A 24,664-nucleotide genomic window follows, 5' to 3' on the forward strand; every position below is an offset into this window, starting at 1 on the left:
AAGAAAAACTGCAAGTCTTAGAGCAGTAACTGGTGGGCCTGTCTGTCTGTGCACCAGAAGAGTGACTGCTGTAATTGTCATCTCGTGGTCTAAAGCAAACAAAATCATAGGATTTTTAGGATGCACCAATACAGCTATTTTAAATGAAAATGATGAGCCCCCATGCTCTGCCCTCCCCAATTCAAATAAGATTATTGGCATGACAATTTGACATGTGTTGCCAAAATAATATGCAAAATAATTAAAATAGAAGGACAGGAAAAGAAAGGAAAATTACAAAATCTTAATTTAAGTAAGAATACATGTTACGGAATGTACAGCATCAGGTACATGGTTCGGATTTTGATGCTGGTCTGTATTGGGCTTGGCATGCGGCTGTCACCTTGCTGCTCTCGCCTCCGTACGCTAGAGGGAGCCCATGTACTACCCCCCCCCCCCCCCCCAATTGGGTTCCACTCTTTCATCTCTCTGCTCACGCAGACGCGCGCTTTGTCGCACTGCGCATGCGCTCTCGCCTGTCCTCCGTTTCGGAACCGGAGGAAGGAGATGACGGCCTCTGTGTGTCGAGTCGGAGGCGCGGCGGCCAGGGCCCTCCTCCGGGCACGCCCGGTGAGTTACCGGCTCTCTTGCTGTGGAGGGGCAACAGTCTCGGTGGGGTGAGGAAAGGTGGGGAAGGCTGGAAGCTGAAAGAGGTTTTTAGGCCAAGGGCGGGGACGTGCAGCTACCGGGAAAGGTCATGAAGATGTCTTCTTCAGAACCCTAACAAGTTACTCTTAATACAGAGAGTACTGCACTGTCTTGAGGCTCATGGAGGAAGGAAGGGTCTACTCTACTCTACTGTCTAGTATATACTGGTTTAATTTCAATAATATGCAGGTAGTATAGGAAAAATATTCGAAATATCTTGAGTGAGGTAAAGCGCCTCTGACGACAGCGCACTGCTTTGACATTTTTGGCTAGCGTTCTGTGAGAGACATGATTTGTATTGTTAGTTAATTTTATGCATCTAATTTTTTTTTTTTATTGGACATCGCAGGTAGGCTCAATTCAGAAATATTGTAGTGGTCAAGAGCTGCTTTTTCCAGTGGGCGAAAGAAGCAGGTGTCCAGGGCTGTTGCCGAGGGAATTCTAATTAAAACTGAACCAGCTTAGGGTTTCTAGTAAAAGGAGGTCATCTAAAGAAGATAATGGCCAATGGAAAGATATCAAAACATAAGATCTTGGTTATAGGAGTACCATAAGGCTCAGCTTTGATTTAATCTGTAGATAGCACCTCTGGGGTAATTGGAATAATACTGATTTTATGCAGGTGACATACAGTTAATTTTTCCAGTTGCTAAGATGGTTATAGCAACATTTGAGGAAAGTAGAAAATTGAATGGGGAAGATTAGTTTGTATTAATTTTGGTGCAGACAGAGCTATTATGATAAAGCCGTACCACTTGGTAATATTCCCTAGTTTGAGTACAATAGGAATATTCTTCCTTTTACATCTGAAGCCTGAGATTTGGGACTTATAGTAGACTCTACATTGAAGTTTAAAACTAAGATCAAGAATGTATTTAAAAAAAAGGTATCTTTCAAAGATAGATATCTAAAAAGGTTTTTATGTAAGAATGATTTCATTCTGTGGGACAAGGATTGGTACTATCAACACTAGATTACTACAATTCCATATAGTTTGGGCTACCTAAAAATGTGTAATTCTGCTTTAAACTGTTCAAAAATAAATATCCAATTTCAAAACAGCTGTTTATTCAGAATAGTGTCACAAATAGTGTAGTAATGCTTTATAGTCCCTCGACACGATTGTGTTTTGCCAAGGGACTGTGTTGGGAGGAATTAACAAAGAAATTTCACATCTATGAAAGAGAGGTTCTAATTAGATTAGTGGACAAATATAGAATTTTAAAATAAATTCTTTGGTGAATTTTACACATCTACAGGAGAAAACAGTGCTCGAGTCAAAACAACAAAAAATATGGCATGTCAAGATTAGAGTATTTAAAGAGGCTGTTTAGGGGTATATGCCAACAGGATTGTTTAGAAAATGAATATGTCAGCATTGTCATACGGCAGTGTTTCTCTTATATAGAGATAATGCTTTAACTTAAGCAAGCTCCTTTAGTTATTCATTGGCAGGAAAATAGGCCATCTCTGATGTGAGGTTATTTGTGATTGAGTAGACTTATCCCTTGAACAGAGGTGGTGATTTTTCAACCTCCTTGGTCCACAGAGAACAGAAATGGATATTTGAGCTTAACTCACCATTTCCTTTTGGTCTTAACTGTGCAATAGTGGTCTTCTGTTTTTCTGAAGTGTCCATTTGCAATATTTTTTTATATTGTTATAGACACTATGGATTGTATTTGAGCCTTCTAATTGGCTGACACTCGTCTTTAAGTCTTTTTGTGATTGATTTTTTCATCTTTAATCCCAATAGGGTTTGGATTATGTGACTTCTTCCGATTGGTTGAACATTTTTGGTACGGTTTTTGCTTGCTTAAGTTAAATACTGTTGATATCTCTGTACATACAGTAAGTGAAATGCTGCTGTTTGAAAATGTTGTCGTATTCGTTTTCTGAACAATTCTATTGGTATGTACCCCTAAACAACATCTTTAAATGCTATATTCCTTTTTGTCCTGCAGACTAATCCACACCAGCAGGATTCCCCTGCTTGCCCATAGATGGAGGCAGAAAACTTTTTCCACTTTCTTTTTTTTTTGTTTTTGTTTTTTTTCCTGTTCACGTCACTCATGCTATATATCCTGGGATAGCTGGGAGGGTCATCAGTAGTTCTCTGCCTCCGGTTAGGTGGGAGTGTATACTGGGATTGCTAGGAACTATCGAAAAAAAGAAAAAAGAGAGAAGTAACAGGGCAAGGTAGTTGGACTCCTGGGGGAACCCCTCCTCACCTTTTGAAAAAAACAAAAAACAAAACAAAACCTGGAGTAGTCCCAAGCTGCGGTCTGCAGAGGGCAGTTCCAGGAGGGGTAGGCACACGCTCATAGGGAGCAGTTTGGCGTCCTTAGCCACAGCAGCGGGAACACAGGTTTCTTCTCTTCCAGTGGCAAGATGCATGGCTGAGACGGGCCGGAAATATGCACAATGAGGGACAAGAAGGAGGAGCTTCATCGTGGACTCCTTTTCCCCCTACTATGATAGCTGAATCACCAGACAGCAGCCATTAGATGAAGAGGGGAGGGGTGGATTGCAAGCAGATGCACCACCCACACTTGCTCAGAGAGAGCTGTTGAGCAGCCTGATCGGGCAGAGGCCCCATCATGGGGGATGCAGCAGAGGTGCAGGCAGGTCCTGAGATAGAGAAGCCCTAAAAGGAAGAAGGCAAGGCACAGCGCAGGAAACTGAGTTTTCCACAGAATTTATCTTGTTAATGCACCAAGCTTATAAAGAAATGAAAGCCAAAGTGGCTACATTAGAAGGTCCCTTGGGAAGCAGTTCCTCATTGGGCTCCCAACACATGCCAGGTTTAAAGAAACCTAACCAGAAAACAGCAAGGTAGGCAATCAAACAACGCCGTGAGGAAACAACAAAGAATAGATGCCCAAGGGTCTTTTCCAAATCTTTAATTGGTGGAGATGTATGTAATTAGTTAAAATTGCCCGACTCACGCCAAGTTTCGCCACATTCCAGTGGCTGCCTCGGGGGCTTAAATGAAAGCACACTGAATAAATATTAATTAATTCCAAAAACATCCGCAGTACAGATGTATCTTGAATAAATAACGTAGCGCTTAAGCCTCTCCCGGTTCCATTCTCTAATGGCGCCGCATATGTGTTTCTGCGCGTCAACACGCACTGTACTGTATCGGCCTGTAAGGAAGGAAGGTATTCCAGTGCACCCATATCTGGACAATTAGCTGATCAGAGCCAGGTCAGAGGAGGAGAGCAGCAGTTTCACAAGGAGGAGTTAGGCTGGGTAGTAAACAAGGCCAAAAACAGTTTACAGCCTACCCAAAGGTTAGTTTACTTGGGGGCCCAGTTCGACACCGAGCAGGCAAAGGTGTTTTTGACATGGAAAAGGGCAGACAAACTGAGTTACCAGGTGAGGAAGCTTATAGGGCCCAGGAAAGCAAGAGATTACCTGCAGGTGTTGGGGTCAATGGCAGCAACCTTAGAGATACTCCCATGGGCAAAGGCTCATATGTACCCACTACAGAGAGCAACGCTCTCAAGATGGAACCCTAGCACTTAAAGATATGGAGAGAGGCTCCCCTCCGAGGCCAGAGCCAGTCTACGTTGGTGGCTAGTAGAAAGCAACTTACTAGCAAGGGTCAGTCTAGAGCCACTGGACTGGGTGATGTTAGAGACAGATGCCAGCAGGTTAGGCTGGGGGGTGTGTTGCGAAGATCAGGAGGTGCAGGGTAGATGGTCAGCCAAGGAGAGGGAGGCCTCAATTTGAACCTGTTGGAGCTGAGAGCAGTAAGGCTGGCGCTCAAATACCTAAGCCCCAAGATCAGAGCGAAGCCAGTAAGAGTTCTTTCAGACAGCACCACAGCAGTGTCCTATATAAACAGGCAAGGAGGGACGTGAAGTTGGCAGTTAGAAGAAGAAGAAGCAGAACAGCTAATGAACTGGGCAGAAAAGACCCATGTCATGTAAACAGCCATTTACATAAGAACATAAGATATGCCATACTGGGTCAGACCCAAGGGTCCATCAAGCCCAGTATCCTGTTTCCAAAGTGGCCAATCCAAGTCACAAGTACCCAAACATTAGACAGATCACAAGCTACTATTGCTTATTAATTACCATCATAGCAGTATATGGATTTATCCTCTAGGAACTTATCCAAACCTTTTTTAAACCCAGTTAAACTAACTGTAACCACATCCTCTGGCAATGAATTCCAGAGCTTAACTATGTGCTGAGTGAAAAATAATTTTCTTCGATTTGTTTTAAATGAGCTACTTGCTAACTTCATGGAGTGCCCCCTGGTCCTTCTATTATATGGGAGAGTAACCGATTTACATTAACTTGTTCAAATCCTTTCATGATTTTGTAGACTTCTATCATACCCCCTCCTCAGTCGTCTCTTCTCCAAACTGAACAGCACTAACTTCTTTAGCCTTTCCTCATAGGGCAGCCGTTCCATGCCCCTTATCATAGCAGGGAAGGAGAACACACAGACAGACTACTTCAACAGGTATGCGCTGAATGGTAAGGAGTGGGGAAGGCTAGAATGGGACTTGATGGCAACAGGAAGGAATGCCAAGGAGGAACATTTTTTCAGCAAGCACCAGGGACAGGGATCAAAAGGAATAGATATCCTAGTCCAGTAATGGCCAGTGGCTGCTGTATGTATTTCCGTCATGGCCCTTAGAAGCGAGAGTACTGAGGAAAGCAGCAGATCATGGGGGCTGGATCATTCTGGTGGCTTCAGACTGGCCCAGAAAGTCATGGTATGCAGACCTAATGAGGCTGAGCAGGGATGCACCTCTAAAGGAAAGCAGAGAGCCTGCTCAGGCAGGGCCTAGTCAAGTGGGGAATGTCAGATTGTTATCTTACAGCCTGGCTCTTGAGAGGGCAGGTTAGAGGAAAAAAGGCTATTCAAGGGCCATCTTGTTAAGATCAAGGGAGACACTTTACCTTCTGGGCATTTGGTAGGGTCTGGAAGTTTTTTGAGGAGTGGTACGAGGAAAGAAAAGTCTCCCCAGAAACAGCGAAAACAGGGGAAATGTTGCATTTCCTGCAAGATGGCCTAGAGAAAGGGTTAGCCCTAAACTCAAAGTGCAGGTGGCAGCATTAGCCTGTTTTAAGGGCCAGGTGCAGGAGGCTCCCTAGGGTTTTACCCTGACATAGCACAATTCTTGAGGGCAGTAAAATGCATGCGGCCTCCAAAGTGCCAGGTAATAACCACTATACTAGAGCTCAAGCAACCCTGTGGGTGGGAGAGTAGGGCTTCAACGCATCAGGATATTTGTAGGGCAGCCTCATGGTCCTCCTGGAGTACTTTTCACAAAACATTACAGCTAAACCTGCAGGTATAAGAGGATCTGAAGTTTAGCAAAATAGTGTTGGGGGCCTCTAAGGCCTCAGCCCGCCTGAATTAGTTATTGCTCGGGTACATCTCGCAGGTGTAAACTAGTCTGCAGGATGAAAAGGAAGGTGACATTTATCCTTACTAGATAAATTTCCTTTCCTTTAGTCCTAGCAGACCAGTCCAAGTACCCTCCCAAAGGAAGAAAAAAAAGGGGGAGGGGGTTTAAGAAAAATACAGAACATCGGCCTAATAGGCTAGGGCAAGAGGCTGCCGAGGAACCTCCCAGCTATCCCAGAATATATAACATGAGTGACGTAAGCAGGAAAAAAAAAAAAACATGGAAAAGGTTCTCTGCCTCCATCTACTGGCAAGCAGGAGAATCCCGCAGGTGTGGACTAGTCTTACTCCTGGGGGAATTCTGTGCTACTGCGGAATGCAGAATTTGCGCAGAATTCACACCCTGAGCAGAATTGCCAAATTCTGTGCAGAAAATAGCAGAGGAGACCCCGGCATACCGCGAACGGAGCGCGTCCCGGGGCGAAGATGAAGGCCCAGCACACCATTCGCAGCGAAAAGGGAAGGGCCCCTGTGTGCCGCGGGATGCGCTCCATTCACGGTGAAGATGAAGGCCTGGCGCACCATTCGTGGCACACGGGGCCTTCCCTTTTCGCTGCGAACAGCGCGCCGGGCCGTCATCTTCGCCGCGAACGGAGCGCGTCCTGCGTCATGCCGGTGAGAGAGAGTGAGTGTCGGGGAGGGTGAGAGAGAGCAGGAGGGTGTGAGAGAGAGCATGGGGGGGGGGGGGATGTCGGTGAGAGAGAATGTGTGTGTGAGGGAGGGGAGGGTGGCAGAGAGCCTGTGTGAAGGGATTGTGTATGTGTGAGACAGAGCCTGTGTGAAGGGCTGCGTGAGAGAGAGACATAGGTATCCTGTGTGAGGATGTATGTGTGAAAGAGAAAGGGAGCTTGTGTGGGTGTGTATGCAAGAGAGAGGGCCCTGTATGAGGGGATGTGTGTGTGTGTGCAAGAGAGTGAGGGAGCCTGTATGAGGGTGTGTGTATGTGGAAGGGACACACAGTGAATTTCTAGGGAAATTCTGCTCAAAATATTTAAAAATCTGCAACTTTAAGTAATAACTTTTGATTGTAATAATTTAAAATGTAATTACTTAAAGACTGTCATGTAAATCGTGTTATTTTGACCAATATAACGTTTGCAGAATTTTGCAGAATTTTCAGTTTTTGTGCGCAGAATTTTCAGTTGCACAGAATTCCCCCAGGAGATTAGTCTGCTAAGAAATTATCTGGTAAGTATAATTTCATCATCTTGACATGCTGTATTTTTCGCTGTTTTCTTTGATTGACTCAATCGCTGTTTTCTTCTGTAGATGCATAAAATTTGCCAAAGAATTCTTTAAAATTCTGAAATATGTAATTTCTATTACCTTAAGCATTTCTGATTCTGTATTTGTCTACTATTCTAATTAGCACCTCTTTCAAAGTTGTAAAATGTCTTTGTTGGTTCCTCCCGATGCAGCCCCTTGGCAAAACATGATTGTGTCGAGGGATTGTAAAGCTTTACTACAATATTTGTGACAGGAATTTTGAATAAACAGCTGTTTCGAAATTGGATAAATATTATTTGTTAGTTTTTGAACAGTTTAAAGCTGAATTACACGTTCTTTCTACATTTTTGCTGCTTGTGTGATTTTTGTCTGCTCCACTGATTTCCTCCCGGTACTGTGTGATTTACTAAGGCCTGCAATTTTAGAAAATCCAGGCCTTAGTTATTTGCCCTAGGCTCTGGAATAGCCTCCTCCTATTACAACCTGACATAAAAAATGTTCTGGAAAGAGCTGAAAACATTATTATTTTTGCAAGCTTATGCAGATGTGCTAAATATGTAGAGCATTAGATGAGATGGAAAAATTGGGCGATTGCAGATATTGCTGTTATTTTAACTGTTGCATTATGTTTTAGTTTTGTTTTATTGACTGTGTATGTGAGTTAATTGATATTTTCTATTGTAATCTCTTGTACAGGTTTTGTTGAGAAAAGCGGAATATAAATTATTTAAATAAGTTATTTTAGATACCGATACATGATGGTAGGACTTTGTCATAAGTATCTGCACATGTGATGCTTATAATTTTATTGCTTTAGTTTTGAAATTCTTGCCTAATAGTGACTTTTTAAAAATAGCCAGCCTTCTTGGGATTAGAGAGACATCGTACTGCTGCTTCATATGCCCAGACACTCCATAACATTCCCGAGACCCAGTTGTCCACTCTGGAGAATGGTCTGCGTGTTGCCTCAGAGGAGTCTGGCCATGCCACTTGTACAGTAAGTTTATAGTTTAATAACAAATATTGTGTGTTTATGTGGCACAGTACTGGTAACATTTGATGTCACTGTGAATTTCTTGTCTAATAATTTTTTAAGGGGGGATAAAAATATTCTTCCCCCCTCCAGAGCTTGTTTGTATTACCTTTGTGGATGTAATCACTGCTTAAGATCTGAATCCAGGCATTTAGTTGGTTATCTTTGCATTCATGCTTCAGGTTTCTGATACAAAAATGTGTAAAAGTTTCTCTTTATTTATATTCATACAAGTTGAAAGCAGAGCACAGTTGTTCATGCATTCTTCCAAACAGATTGAGGCAGAGTTGAACTACCTTCTAAAATCAGCCTAGGAAAATTAGTCCTTCAGCTTTTTCTCTCTCCCATGTCAGCTCCTACTGCTTTATTTTCACACCTAACTTGTTCCCTACAGTTTGTGCCCCCCTTGCCCTTCCACTCCACTTATCCAACTATGTTCCTGCCTGCAGATATCCTTGGTTTTTTTTTTTGTCACCAGTACAACTCAATTTTTCTCTCTAATCCCACAGCTCCATTGGCATCTGTCCCAGTTGGCTCAACATGTAGTAGTAACTCCTGCTTAGTGTGGATCAGTAATGGCCTCAAGTCACCTGGCTCTCAGTACTTGTTCCCCTGGGCAGTGGAAATCATAGCAGCAGTAGATGGACAATGCAAAAATGTGTGCTCCCAGACTCTGCTAATGTACCTCCCTTTGACACATTCTTCCTGATTAAAAAAGATGTACACTAGGGTGGAGGAGATAAAACAACTATGGAGACTGGGACAGCATGCACTCCCAGGAGATCCAGACAAAGAGAACCTGCTGGTTCTCTTTGTCTGTTCTGCAGTGCGGCTTACATAGATCAAGGTTTGAGCTACTACACTGGCCCACCTAGAAGCTTTCTGGTTTCTTGGTGGTGTAGTCCAGCTCTGCACTGAATTATTGAACAGCTCTAAGATTTTTACTCACTTCACAGATGACCCTTTAATGCCTGTACTCTGCCAGGTGTAGTCACTATGTTTACTTTATCTTTTTTTCAGTACTCTTTTTTTTTTTTTTTTTAACAAATCTTACGTTCCTTGCTTTAAATTTTAATACCTTAGTTATTTTTAATAACAAGTGTCCTATAATGGCAACTTCACACACAATTGATTTTGCTGTTAATGTATAGTTGTTCCCTGTATGTACCCGGATCAGTCCAGATAGTGGGTTGTGTCCCCTGTCCAGCAGATGGAACCAGAGGAAAAAATAACTGAAAGGCATACCATATATGGGCATAACTCACCCTGCGCTCCTCAGTATTTCTCTGGTTCCAGCAGATGCAGTCAGACGAACCTGCGGTTCCTCTCCTCAGATATTTCAGTGTTTTCTTCTCCTACATTGGGTCAAGCAAGTATTAAAATATATTAAAAAAAAAAAAAAAAAAAAAAAGGTTGGAACAGAGTTTTTAAATTTACAGGGGACAGTTCTGTCTCCTAACTCTTAAGGAGTCCTATGGGGGGATTTCCCCTTGATTATTCAGCCTAGGATTCCAATTCCCGGTAGCCATAACAATTTCCCTGCACAGGGGTGGTACTGGTGGTCCAGTCTCTCCCCCTTACTTTTTAGTCTCCCCTGAGATGTTCTTACCTCAGGTCCTCTTGCAGAGACGTTGACATTCCTTTGCTACACAGGTCTTTTTTGGTCAGCTTGGAGGCACAGGGGGATCCCGTTCCGGGCCCTCCCCCGGCTAAGATTCCTCATTTGGTCCCGTGGCCAGGGCTCTGGCCCACCGGACCCGCAGGGGGCTACTAGGGTCCACACTGTACCTGGGAGCTCAGATACTCTTCACCCTTCGCAGCCTGCTCCTTTGCCAGATTCTGATTCAGATCCGAATCTGCTGCTTGTGAATCTACCAGTAGAAGGAGATGACCCACGGGTCCTGCGGTTATTTAAACGCGAGGAGCTGGATCTTCTTATTCCCTTTGTTCTGGATGAACTAGGGATTGAAGTCCCACCGGAAGATACCACCAATGCCTCCACTTCTGCCAGTGCATCCACTTCCCGCACCGTGGATCCAGTCCTAGCTGGCTTACGAGCTCCGCCTCATACCTTCCCATTTCATTCTATGCTTATGCAGCTCCTACTCTGGGAATGGGAATCCCCCGATTCTGGCCTCCGGGTGGGCAGGGCAATGGATGAGCTGTATCCCCTGCCAGATCCGGCCCTCGACATGCTTAAAGTCCCCAAGGTTGATGCTTCGGTGTCAGCGGTCACCAAATACACTACCATCTCAGTGGTGGGGTCGACAGCTTTAAAAGATCTTCAAGACCGCAAGTTGGAGCTGTACCTCAAGTGAATCTTCGAGGTGCTGTCCTTAGAGGTCCGTGCAACGATGTGTAGCAGTCTCATGCAGCAGGCGAGCCTTACGTGGGTTCAGCAATTAGCACCCAGAACCTCCCGGCTGCAGAGGCCGAACAAACAGAGCGGCTCGACGGGGCGATTTTGCATGGCGCTGATGCCTTTTATGATCTCCTTCGGGTGCAGGCAAGAGCCATAGTCTCCACTAGGCGACTCCTCTGGCTACGTAACTGGGCAGCGGATTCCTCTTCTAAGTCGCAGTTGGGCTGTTTTCCTTTAAGGGTAAGTTGCTTTTTGGGGAGGACCTGGAACAGCCTATTAAATCCTTGGGAGACAACAAGGTTCATAAACTGCCTGAGGACCGCCCTAAACATGCCAAATCCTTTTTTCCTTCGCGCTCTCGTTTCAGAGGTCAGCGCAGGTACAACAAGCTGCGTGGATCTTTTCAGTGAAATACTCCCTCCAGATCTCAGGCATGGTCTCATTCCTTTCGGGGATGTCAGCCATTCCGAGATGGAAACCCCCAAGGATCCGGCGCCAAGACCTCACAATGAGATGCGGAAGGCCCATTCCTCTGTTCCCGTCTTAGGTGGACGTCTGTCCCTTTTTCTCAGGGAATGGGCCAAAATTACTATGGATCAGTGGGTCCTAGATGTGATCGGAAACGGTTACGCTTTAGAATTTGCTCGAGACCTTCCGGACCGCCACCTGATATCTCCTTGCGGCACTCGGAAAAGGCCTGGAGCTAGGGGGCCATAGTTCCTGTTCCTCCAAATGAACAAGGATCCGGCCAGTATTCCATTTACTTCGTCGTGCCCAAGAAGGACGGCTCTTTCCGACCAATCTTAGACCTCAAGTGGGTCAATTGGGCTCTCAAGTTTCCCCATTTTCGAATGGAAACCCTGCGGGCAGTCATAGCGGCAGTTTGCTCCGGCGAGTTTCTGGCTTCTCTCGACCTCACGGAGGCTTACCTACACATCCCTATTCGCAAGGAGCACCAAATGTTCCTTCGCTTCGAAATTCTGGGCCGGCACCTGCAGTTTCAGGCTCTCCCGTTTGGATTGGCCACCGCTCCTCGCATGTTCATCAAGGTGATGGTGGTAGTAGCGGCTTTTCTTCGGCAAGAAGGAGTCCTAGTCCATCCCTACCTGGACGACTGGCTTATCCGGGCGAAGTCGATGGAGCTCTGTGTGACGGCAGTGAGCCGTGTCATATCACTGCTTAGCTCCCTTGGATGGATAGTCAACTACTCCAAGAGCAACCTCAAACCCTCTCAAGTTCTGGAATTTCTGGGAGCTCACTTCGACATCCACGAATCCAAGGTCTCCCTACCCAAAGCCAGGGCGCTCAAGCTCATGAATCAGGTACAGCTTTTCATATCTCTCTCGCAGCCCACAACCTGGGATTACTTTCAAGTACTGGACTCCATGGCCTCCACCACAGATTTGGTTCCCTGGGCGTTTGTGCATATGCGACCCTTGCAGAAAGCTTTGCTTGCCCGTTGGAAGCTGGTTTTGGAGGATTTTTGGGCAATTCTACCACTTTCCGAATCTACTGTCATCAGCATACAGTGGTGGCGCTCTCTCGACCACTTCTCGAAGGGAATGCCCCTGGAGTCTCCCCAGTGGATGATTGTGACGATGGATGCCAGCCTCTCCAGCTGGGGGGCGATGTGTCAGTTTCTATCAACTCAGGGCCGGTGGTCCACAGTCCATTCCAATTGGCACATCAACAGTCTGGAGGCCTGGGTGGTCCATCTAGCTCTCAAGTTCTTCCTTCCCTTGCTTCGCCACAAGGCAGTGAGAGTCCTCTCAGACAATGCAATGATGGTGGCTTATATCAATCACCAGGGGGGCACCAGGAGTTGCCTGGTGGCCTTGGAGGCCAGCAAGCTGTTCGATTGGGCAGAGTGTCACTTGGAATGCCTGGCGGCCTCACACATTGCGGTGAAGGAGAATGTTCAGGCCGACTTCCTCAGTTGTCAGTATCTCGACCCCGGGGAGTGGGAATTGTCAGAAGAGGTGATGCACCTAGTCGTACACAAGTGGGGGGTTCCCCACCTGGACTTGATTGCCACCTTGAGAAACGCAAAAGCTCCCAGGTTCTTTAGTTGCAGAAGGGAACACAGCTCGGAGGGCGTGGACGGCTCTGGTCCTGCCCTGGCCCAGCGATGTCCTCCTCTATGTATTTTCCCCCATGGCCTCTGGAGGGAAAGGTACTCCGAAAGATAGAGGTTCACAACGGGCCAGTAATTCTCATCGCACCAGACTGGCCCCGCAGACCATGGTTCGCGGACCTCGTGAATCTTGCGTCAGACGGCCCCCTTCTGACAAGGTCCCGTATTTTTCGAGCGGGCGGATCGCTTTTGTCTAGCGGCCTGGCTTTTGTACGGAGGAGTCTAAGAAAGAGAGGCTATAAGGAGGAAATCATCTCCACGCTGTTGCGGGCTCGTAAAACCTCTACGTCGCTGGCGTATGTTCGGGTTTGGAGAGTTTGATAACGTGTGCGGAACTTGGGGTTTCGACGCGCAGGCCTCTGTCTCTCTAGTTCTCTCCTTTCTCTAGAATGGTCTCTCCAAGGGCTTGTCTTTCAACTCCTTGCGTGTTCATGTCTCAGCTCTTGGCTCTCTTTTGGGGAAATTAGACGGTTACGCGGTGGCAGCCCATCCGGATGTGGTGCATTTTTCTTAAGGGGGCTAAGCATTTGAATCCGCCTGTCCGGCATACATGCCCGTCTTGGAGTCTAAACCTGGTCCTTCAGGTTCTCTGCGAGGCACCTTTTGAACCTTTACGTCTGTCCATGCTCAAAGACCTCACGCTTAAGACAGTGTTCCTGGTGGCTATTTGTTAGGCCTGGAGGGTATTTGAACTGCAGGCTTTATCCTGTAGAGAACCCTTCTTGAGGTTCTCAGATTCAAGGGTCTCTTTAAAGATGGTTCCCTCATTCCTGCCAAAGGTAGTCTCCTCCTTTCATGTCAATCAGTCAGTGGAGCTCCCTGCCTTTTCTCAGGAGGATATTGCTAGCTCAGCTAGTGGTGATTTATGCCGTTTGGATGTTAAGCGAGTTCTCTTGCACTACTTACAGCTCACTAATGATTTCAGAGTTTCCGATCATCTCTTTGTTTTATGGAGCGGCCCTCATAAGGGGCAGAAGGCCTCTAAAGCTACTATAGCTCACTGGCTAAAGGAAACTATTGCGTCTGCGTATCTCTGCCGGGGCCGGCCAGTTCCAGAGGGTCCAAAGGCCCATTCGTTGCGCTCGCAAGCTACTTCTTGGGCAGAGAGCCAGCTAGTTTACCCGCAAGAAATTTGTAGAGCGGCCACTTGGAAATCCTTACATACGTTTGCTCGGCATTATCGTCTCAACATTCAGGCACCTATTTTTGGTTCCTTTGGCAGACAGGTACTCCGAGCGGGACTGTCTCAGTCCCACCCTAACTAAGGAAGCTTTGGTACATCCCGTTGTCTGGACTGATCCGGGTAGGTACAGGGAAAGGAAAATTGGTTCTTACTTGCTAATTTTCATTCCTGTAGTACCACAGATCAGTCCAGACTCCCACCCGGTCTACTTTTTCAGTCCGCTCGTAATCTTTTTCCTTTTGCAGCACTGGTAAATGCCTTTTTTATCCTATAGAAGTATTAAATAAAGGATTCATAAGGCACCGGATGTTATTTTCACAGTTGTTAAGAGCTATGTATAACACTGTTCCAAATTGGCATTATATTATTACTGTTGAATTGTTACTTGCTTGACCTTATTCAATTTCTTTTTCTGCTTTGTTAATGTTTATACTGAGGAGTGCAGGGTGAGCTATGCCCATATATGGTATGCCTTTCAGTTATTTTTTTTCTCTGGTTCCATCTGCTGGACAGAGGACACAACCGGCTGCCTGGACTGATCCGTGGTACTACAGGAACGAAAATTAGCAGGTTAGAACCAATTTTCCTATGTTGGCCCAAAAATGCTTCTTATAAAACATTCTTGGAAATTACTGTACAGTATAGCTAACTAGGCTGCCATATTTTGGAATGTTTTCAAATTAGTTAGCATCAAGGGAGTGAGTAGTCACTATGGGTTATGGGTTTTACATTTGTAATCTGTCCAGTCTTGAACAATAAATTGGATAAAGATTCTTCTCATGGGGGATTACTTTCTTGGCTTCATCGATCCTTTCACAGTAAATGTATTCATTACTAAAAGAAGCATGATCAAGAAACCTAGGGATTTATTAAAGTGCACCTCATTTCTATTTAGCACCACAGTTTGGACAGCTCCTGTCATGATAGACAGCCACATCAAAATTAATAACACTTGTAAAGAACTTTATTATTGAATTTAAAAAATTTAACATCAGATGTAAGTACAAACGAGCTGCACGTGACTGGGCGTTTTCTTTCTGTTACTACTGTTTTCAAACACTGTGTTGTAAATCTGTTTCCTATGTCAGGTAGGCGTATGGATTGGGGCTGGAAGCCGCTATGAAACTGAAAAAAATAATGGTTCAGCATATTTCCTTGAACACCTAACATTTAAGGTATGGCGGTTTTTACTTTCATCATGTCAGACCCAGTTGTGTCAAAAACAGCCACTAGAGAATTGTAACATTTCTATGGATTTTTGAGGGGGTGGATGCATTTTTCTTTCTTTTGCTGGTTTTTTTTTTTATAAGGTTGTGTGGTTTTGTTTTTTTTTGGCAATTTTTATTTTTTAGCAGATTTATAGTATGTGTATTGATTAGGCTCAGGCCATCGTCCTTCTAGGTCTCAGTTGTTAATTGAGCAGACTAAGACCATAAACTTTGATTTCAGCACAAAACATAGTTCCAGAAAATTAGACACAAAGTGAATTTAAATAAACACTAATGAAAAAATATCTGCAGTTTCCTAGTGGCCCTGCTCATGGAAGCTAGATTCCTGCTGAATAGTACAGATGGGCCAATAGATTCTTGAGTATTGATTTGATTGTATGGTTATATTCCAAACAGTTTCCACATTTTTACATGCAGGGGATCTCAGATCATATTCCACAATTTGTTTGGCCACTTCTGTTAAATGTGAACATGCAAGCAGATCTTCAGCTTTAATCGTTGTAATTCATTTTTTAAATTTTCATATACATTAGAATTTGAATTGGATGCACAGGTAGTTCTGTATGTAAAAAAAAGTTATCCAACGCAAAGAATGTGTGGCAAAAATGGTACATTACTGTTCAATGTATCTCCATAAATGTATTAATTTTTTAACTCAGTTTACATAAGTACACACTTTATATCTCAGGAAGTGTAAAATGTAAATGTAAGAACTTATAACTCATATTATCTAACTGTAATTTAATTAACTTTTTTTATTGTGTCATTCATATTGCATGAAAGTTATCACCCCTGAAGCTGCATATCTGTTTGTGACGTGCTGTGATTGGAAGTCTATCTGGATAAAAGTTGCTTTACAGTGTAAAAATGCAAATTGTCTTTTAATAAAAGCTCTCTTCAAACATAAAAACCAAGTGCCTTATATTTTATTTATTTTATTTAACACTTTTTTATACCGACCTTCATAGTAATAACCATATCGGATCGGTTTACATATAACAAGGGTATAACTGAAGCAAAAAATAAAGTAGATAACAATAGAGGTGAATAAGGCAAAGTTACATTTAACAAGGAGTAGAAACTTGGACGCTTAAAATAGCTGGAAGAAGGTAAAGGCAGGAAGTAATTGTAACATAATACAAAAAGAGTATGGGTTACAGCTTAAGGTGCTTTAACCTGGAAGTGCCTGAGTCCATCGTTCGAAAGGATAGAAGACCATTCGTCCATGTGAGAATAGTGACGACTAGTGATTGTCTGGAGGATCAGAGAAGGCTTGGTGAAAGAGCCACGTCTTGAGTTTTTTCCTGAACATTATATGTTTGGACAGTATAAAAAAGCAAGTTTGCTTACCATAAATGGTGTTTTCCATAGGATGAATTAGCCAAGCTGTCTGGGACGGCCTTTGGGCGGCCCTTAGACGGAGTTTCTCTCCAAGTATACAGAGCTCTGATTCTGTGGACCTGTGTGGTTCTTCAAGCGATTCAGTCCTAAGTCCACAAGATAGCTTATCTATTGCAGCCAATGTGGAGAGGCTGTCTAGGGAAGTGGACAGGTCAGCATGGCTAATTCATCCTACTGTCTATGGAAAACATTGTTTATGGTAAGCAAACTTGCTTGTTTCCTGTCAGTAAGCAGGCTGAATTTAGCCATGCTGTCTGAGAGTTCTCAGCTTAGGGTTGTGCCATGTATGCTGAAGTAGGGGGATGTCCACCGTTATATGCACAACCTGCCCTGCTTTGGACAGCCTCAAAGTACCGTAATACTGCTGAGCCCAGTGCAGCGACCGAAGTTGCCTGCTGGTCAAGACAGTAGTGTGATGTGAAAGTATGTAAAGATGATCAGATGGCTGCCTTACAGATGTACAGCAATGGTACATGTGGATATGTGCAATTGAAGTTGCACAGGCTCTTATGTGATGCACCCTGACTGGATTCGAGAGCTCTGCTGAGTGCTTTGAATAACAGAAGTGAATGCACTGTGATATCCAATTTGACAAAATCCTTTTTGTCACCGGTAAACCTGGCGCAGTCTGGTTGAAAGACACAAATAGTTGAGAAGATCTGTTCACTGCATACTTTCTTGTTTGTAGTAAGCCAAAGCCTTTTTACAGTCCAAAGTGTGAAGGAATCTCTCCCATTCATTTCTGTGTGGCTTTGGGAAAAAGATGGGCAACATTATGGTTTGATTCAAATGAAAAGCTGAGACCACCTTTAGCAAGCAGGATGGATGAGTCCTCAAAAGTGACTTTATTGTGATGAAATTGCAAGAATGGAGGATAGTGAACAGGGACTGCAGCTCACTGACTCATCTTGCTGACGTTACTGCAACTAAGAACACTACTTTCCAAGTCAAGTACTTTATATGGTTACTGTCCATGGGTTCAAAGGGTGGGAACACGAGTTGCTGCAACACCAAGTATAAGTTCCAAGGGACTGACTGTTTTAGCATGGGTGGCCTCAATTTCAAGATCTCCTTCATAAACTGGGACACCAGCGGATGGTTCGAAACTGGAAGACCATCGAATGGGAGATGATATGCCGCTATAGCACTTGCGCGAACTCTGACAGTGTTGCCAAACATGCCTGGTAGAGAGTATGCAAGTTCTCCAATAGTATCTCCGGGGAACAGCAGAATGGGTCTATTCTTTTCCCATCACTCCAGGCCATATATTGCTGCCATTTGCACTGGTAATTTTTCCTTGTGGAGGCTTTCCTTGTGGACACTAAGATGTCTTGGATTCCCGTTGACAATTGCAGGTGGCCTAATACTTCCCTCTCAATCTCCACGCTGTGAATTGAAGGGAGAAGCGCATGGGATGCAACAGGCTGTCCCCTTCCTGAGTCAGCAGATCGAGATAGGAAGAACGACAGATAGTCGAACTAGATAGGCATACCAAGGTTGTCTTGGCCATGCCAGAGCAATGAGGATGAGATCCACCACATCTGCAATGTACTTCTGGATTGTCCAGGATATTAATGGAATCGGCGGGTAAGCATAGAAGAACCCTTTCATCCATGGGATGAGGAACACATATTGTGCGAATCATTCCCAACTTGGATAGACCGAGCAAAACTTCTGCACCTTCCTGTTGTGTATCGTCGCGAAGAGATCCATGCATGGGAGATCCCATGCCACGAAGAGATCATCTGCTACTTCCTGGTTGAGAGCTGACTCATGGGGATGTAAGATCCTGCTGAGTTTGTCTGCTTCTATATTTGCTACTCCTGGGAGGTAGGTCGCCTGCAAAGATATGTAGTGCACCTTTGCCCATTCCAGTATCTGGATTGCCTCTTTGCAGAGGATCCAGGAACTTAACTCTTCTTTGTTTATGTAGAATATGGCCACTTGTTTGTCTGTGTGGATCATAACGTTCTTTCCACGAAGTTGGCTGTGGAACGTGTGGATGGTGTTTTTCATTGCCCTCAACTCTAGGAAATTTATTTGCTGGGTTCTCTAGGACGGCACTTGTGACTTTACGTGTCATAGATGGGCTCCCCAATCTTTTGTTGACGCATCTGTGATTAAAACAACCTGGTGCACCAGATTGCGAAACGTGGCCCCTACTGACAGAGTTGCTGAAGATAGCCACCAGGGTATGACCCTCTTCATTGCCCAGGTTAGCTTCACCCTTCTGGATAAAGGCTGAGCGAATTGGGTCCATCGAGTCTTGAGACCCCACTGCAGGTGGCGCATGTGCAATTGAGTGTGTGGTAACACATATTTGGCTGCTTCCATGTGGTCTAGAAGGGTCAAGTTCTGACGTGCTGAAGGGTGTGTACACTGTTCCAACCGTGTTGCTAATGTGTGAAAGGTTTGAGCTCTGGCCGCAGGGAAGAATGCCTTGCTAATGATTGTATTTATGCTTGTCCCTATAAACTCCTGCTCGGCCTACCCACAGCCTCAGTCAGACCTCTGCAGCTACTACAAAATGCGGCAGCCAGATCCATCGCAAATCAAGAGAAGTCTGATCACATTACCCCCATCCTCAAGGACCTCCACTGGCTACCCATTGCCTTCCGGGCACAACACAAAGTTCTATCCCTCATTCACAAGTCACTCAACAACGACAAATTGGATTGGTTAAACACGCCCCCTACGATACCACACACCGCAACGAACCCTCCAATCCTCTAATACCGGTCTCCTCCACATCCCTACCTCAAAGGAAGCATATCTAACCACGGCAAGAGAGCGCGCAATCTCCATAGCCGGACCTTCCCTATGGAACAGCCTTCCAGCTCAACTAAGATCCGAACCATCAATACAGCTCTTCAAAAACCACCTAAAAACCTGGCTTTTCAGGCTAGCATTCCCCCAATGAGCATACTCCCAACCATCCTATCATTCTTCCTGTTAGCCCTGCCCCTCCTAGCATGTTGTCCGACCCTGTCCCCGGTCACATGCTGCTCTCTCCACCACGTATTATTTTAAGGTTATCCAATTCCTCTAAATTGCGCTAGAAGAATTCACATATAACTGTTCATCCTTTTATATTCCTTTTTTTGTTTCATTATCCCATTGCTAAACCTCAAGTTTCATTTCGTTGTACTGTTAAAGAAAATGTTTCACTGTAAGAAATAAGTGCCCCCCCCCCCCCCCCGCTTATTTCCTTTTTTGTTACCTGTAAACCGATGTGATATCTTTGATCTAATGTCGGTATATAAAAATGTATAAATAAACTGGAGAGTTTGAGTCTTTTGAAGGCTGAATTTCTTGTAGTTTATTATGATTACCAGGCCTTCTAAACAACCTATTATGTCCGTCAATTGTGCTTGAAGGGTAGTCGCCTGTGACGATACTAGAAACCAATTGTCCAGATAAGAGAACAGCTGAAATTCCTTTTTTCTTTAAGTGGGCCATTTCTACCGGGGCAGACAAAAGTCCAAAGGGGAGAACCTTGTATTGGTAGTGCTGCGCACTGACCTGGAAATACAGGTAGCACCAGGACAAATGGTGCCCTGGTATGTGGGAATAAGCATCTTTGAGGTCCAGTGAGCACATTGTCGTCGAATTGCAGGAACAGCAGGATGGATTTGAGGAATATCATCTTGAACTTCTCTTTCCGAATATGCTTGTTGAGGGCCCGCAGATCTAAAATTGGGCGGAGCCCCTCAGTTTTCTTTAGAATAAGGAAGTATTGGGAATAGAAACCCCTGCTGCGACATTACAGAGGTACTCTTTGGATTGCCTGTTGAAGCAATGAGTCCACCTCCTCTTGCAACAGCCATGTCTGTCCCTGGTCTCGTGCTGTAGGGACCAGATCCGGGAGGCGTGGATTAGTTCTGAAGTTGAATTTGTATTCTTCGCTGATGATGGTTAATACCCAACGGTCCGATGTGATCACTTCCCAAGAGTGATAAAACTTGGATGGTCTGCCTCCCATTGATAACTGTAGCTGTGGCCCAGCCTTTTTCAAAAACCCTGCTGTGGCTTTTGGTTGTTGCCCTGCAATTTGTCTCTACTGATGTTGGACTCTTGGCCTAGCTCTGAGTTGTGACTGTAGTGGCTACTGTCTGGGTGGTTGATATGCCAGTGGGCGGTAGGATACATATGACCTGAAGGGACATCTCTGGTAATAGGACTTCCTGTAGGCCAGGTAAAATTTCCTGGTTGAGGGCTGCTGTTCTGCCGGAGAAGCCAGGGATAGGACTACCACGTTCTGACACTCTGATGCGGGGGCATAGGATCCTGTCTATGTATCCTCCTCCCTCAATTTTGTGATCTTCTGAGCCCGTTACGTTTGGGCTCTGGGTGACATCCTCCCACAGTCCCTGCAACTGGACTGATATTAGTCCGGGCTAAGGCAGAGGTAGCAATAGTTATGGACATAACTTTGCCACTCTGGCATTATTTGAATCCTAACAATTTGGGAGCTATGATAGCACTTAAAAGTGCTGTTGTAGCATTTCATCTGGGTGAAAGATGCTGAGGAGAATGGAGAGAAGATAATCCGTATGCGGCTAGCAGCATGGAAAAAAAAAGACTGAGGAGGACTGGTAATCGTGTGGGAAGAACTGTGCAGGCGCACAGAGTCAAAGCTCTGTAACTTGGAGAGAAGCTCCACCTAGGGGCCGCCCGCAGGACGTCCCAGACAGCATGGCTAATTCAGCCTGCTTATCGACTGGGGAAAAAACAAACTTAAAAGAAAATCCAATACACTAAAACCAAAGTCAGTATCTTGTCTCTACTACATTCCTCCTTCCAAGCTGCAGCCAGCATTATCACCAAATTCATGACAGAACATGTTCATGAATGGGGTTCAACAGACCTTATAGTTATGAGGTTCCCTTTTAAGAGACATCGTAATTTTCTCATACATCATAATTTCTCTTATATTGAAGATCCACTCCAAGTACCTTGACCCTTTCTCTGATTTCCAGTTTTTCACTAAATGCATATCTAGCAATCAGGCACACAAAATAAGCATCTTGTTTCTCCTCAGTCAATACCTACATTCTGGGTAACTCGATAAGTCTAATTTAAGATCCATTTTTAACTTATTTCCACACATTGCCTCAATACTTTATTTAAACTAGAATCCAAAATCGTTTAATTTTCTCACACTTCCACCTTATGCAGAAGAAGTTACTTCCTTATTGCATCCTCTTCAGCAGAAGGGTTAGCCGTTCCCTCCCATTTTCCTCAATTTAGAAGGTGTTAAGTATAGTCTAAGTAGTAATTTATACTGTTACTGCTTAATGCAGTAGGAAAGGAACAGTGATGTGTGATTTGTGTATTCCTTTCAGCCTTGTCAGTATTTAGAAACAATATTATACTCGTTTCTTTTCAGGGCACCAAAAAGCGTCCTCAGGCAGCCCTGGAGCAAGAAGTGGAGAGCATGGGTGCCCACCTCAATACCTATACTTCTCGTGAGCAGACTGCAGTCTATATGAAAGCACTGTCCAAGGACCTGCCCAAAGGTATATATATTGTGCAGAATGATTTATGTCTGTTACCCTGTACCTGGTGAAAGAGAGTCTGTTTCTCTCGGGGTAGGGAAATGGATTTTTAACATTTAATTATGTGAACTTTGTAGCTGCCAGATTGCAAGTGTCTGGGTCTCACTTCTGTAATTGTTAGTTTGGGTTTGAGAAAAGGAGGAATAATGGAATGAGCTCTAGTCATGCTAGGCATTGATGGCAAAAAAAAATCAAATTTTGACTCATTGTTTTATTGACTAGAATTTTGGTGAGAGGTTAATAAGATGGGAATATGGAACCTTATGCTATTTCCATTTCATTAATTGAATACTGCACTCGCTGGACTTTGTGGTTTTTCAGAAGTGCTGATTAATGTCCCGGTATGCCGCTTGTATGATACAAATTGCATCTGGTCCATATTGACTACATTGTTACAGAGGTTATCATACACAAGTATGCGCTAATCAGATACTGCTCTGTTGTAAGTCATGGTATTTCTCCAGGCATAGATCATGCCTTGATTGGGGACAGCTTGAATTATAATAATATAAAAATATTTTTGTAATTGAGATAGTATTTGATATTACTGCTTTCTGTGTAGACTTGAAATTTTACACAGTGGTCAGTTTTTAGTTAACAATGACTGGGGGTTGCCAAGTTTGGTGGCTCAGTGGCAGTGCTGTGCATTGCTATGTAGCAAATCTGGGTTTGATTCCTGAACTGGGCATCTCCTCCTCCAGCCAGGTAGGTCTGGATATGCTGCAGACTAATCATTCACAGCTGCAGGAGGAAGGAAGTCTCCATTATTACACAAGATTGCCTCTTCTGGCCAGATTCAAGATGCACATATTTTGGAGGGGCTAGATGGGGAGGAGGGAAGAAAATGGGGAAAATCCCGATTAGTTAAAGATGAAGGTTCATGGTGCTACAGCACAGTTCTGATTGAACCGGAAGCTCAAAAGAGTAGGCGGAAACTGCTGGGCCAAAAAACAAGTGTTTTATCTTTTTCAGCTGTTGAAATATTGGCTGATGTTGTTCAGAACTGCAGCCTAGAAGATTCTCAAATAGAAAAGGAGCGTGAAGTTATCCTTCGGGAAATGGAGGAGCTTGATAGCTGCCTGGAGGATGTCGTCTTTGATTACCTTCATGCCACCGCTTACCAGGGAACCCCTCTTGGACGTTCTGTCTTGGGGCCCACTGCAAATGCCAAGTGAGTGCTCAGAGCAGCTGAGTGCTTGTACACTAGTTAATCAGATATTTTGAATATATTAATGTGCTTGAAAGGGACGAATACAGCCAGATGCTACAGATGTGCAAGAAGTAGAATTTTCATTTCACATTTCTATTAATTTGCATGTTCTTAGAACTGTCTGTCGAAGACTTTGATAGTAAAATTTCTGCACAAAAGGCAGAAAATAGGAAAAAGTTGATAATTTAAAAAACAAGAGAAATGGTGTGCAGAAATAGCAGTAGGCTAATTTTTTATATTTTTCATCTTTTTTTTTTAAAAAGAAGATATTTAAGTATTAAAAATAGCAGAATAGGTAAGGTAAAGAGTGTAATTTTCTTTTTTTTTTTTTTAACTTTTGCTGGAAACATTTTCACAATTTTTGTAACAGTACAAAACCTTGTATGTTTTTCAAAAATGAAATCAGTCTGTAAAAGTCAAAATACCTTTGGTGTCAAACTATCAAAAAGCACTTTTTTTTTTAATTCATCCATCTGTGTTTATTTTGTTGATGTACAGTGGGTACAGACACATCTTGTGCCTTGATTGCCAAACCCACTACAAACCTCCGGTTGCCGTCAGATTTGTTCACCCTCTTAATGACTATCTCAGATGATCATGTCCTTCTGAGCCCATGCGATAGATGTAATACACTTAGGCCTCAAAGGGGATGGAGCTCTGACAGTATTGGTAATCCTTACTCAACAAGAATAGCACAGAGAGCTTTGGTGTCTTCATTCTCTTTTCCTTAGTATGTTTGTAAAGTACTTTTTCACATCTCTTTCAGGAGTCTTACTCGGGCAGATCTACTTGAGTACATCAATAGACACTACAAGGCTCCTCGCATGGTGTTGGCTGCAGCGGGAGGTGAGGAGTTTGCCAGTTACAAAGAATTTATTTTTCTTTGGATATTTGTTGCCTGTTTGCATGTGTTTGTTCACTCAGTGTGGTTTTCCTTTTCATGAGAGTAACATAACTGAAGCATGCCTTTCTTCTCTAGACTGTATAGAGAGGTCTTTTATTGGTATCATGGGATCTGCTCCAGTTCTTCCCGCTAAAACTTCTGTGCTAGATGGAGATCTGGTCGATGTGTTGGACATACAGAGTGAGAAGGGGAGTGTGGGCCTCATTTCATGAACTGTAATGAGTGGTATGTGCTGCAGTGATTTTCCTTCTTGGCAGTCCTGGATCTTCCTGCATTTGTTTCCTCCTTATCCTGGGCAGT

General features: G+C 44.1%; 1 protein-coding gene across 1 annotated transcript in view; it reads left to right on the forward strand.

Moving 5' to 3' along the window:
- The first annotated feature begins 463 nt into the window (after positions 1-463).
- The window catches only part of LOC115091217 (cytochrome b-c1 complex subunit 1, mitochondrial), a 34,556-nt gene continuing 10,355 nt past the window's right edge, over positions 464-24,664 (forward strand). Inside the window, exons 1-6 of the mRNA XM_029601289.1 lie at positions 464-609; positions 8,207-8,347; positions 15,151-15,237; positions 22,082-22,211; positions 23,223-23,421; positions 24,227-24,306. Of these exons, the coding sequence (XP_029457149.1) occupies positions 547-609; positions 8,207-8,347; positions 15,151-15,237; positions 22,082-22,211; positions 23,223-23,421; positions 24,227-24,306 (700 nt within the window). The 5' untranslated portion in view covers positions 464-546. The remainder of the gene's footprint in view (positions 610-8,206; positions 8,348-15,150; positions 15,238-22,081; positions 22,212-23,222; positions 23,422-24,226; positions 24,307-24,664) is intronic.

Source organism: Rhinatrema bivittatum, chromosome 4, assembly GCF_901001135.1.
Source record: "Rhinatrema bivittatum chromosome 4, aRhiBiv1.1, whole genome shotgun sequence".
NCBI classification, from domain to species: Eukaryota; Metazoa; Chordata; class Amphibia; order Gymnophiona; family Rhinatrematidae; genus Rhinatrema; species Rhinatrema bivittatum.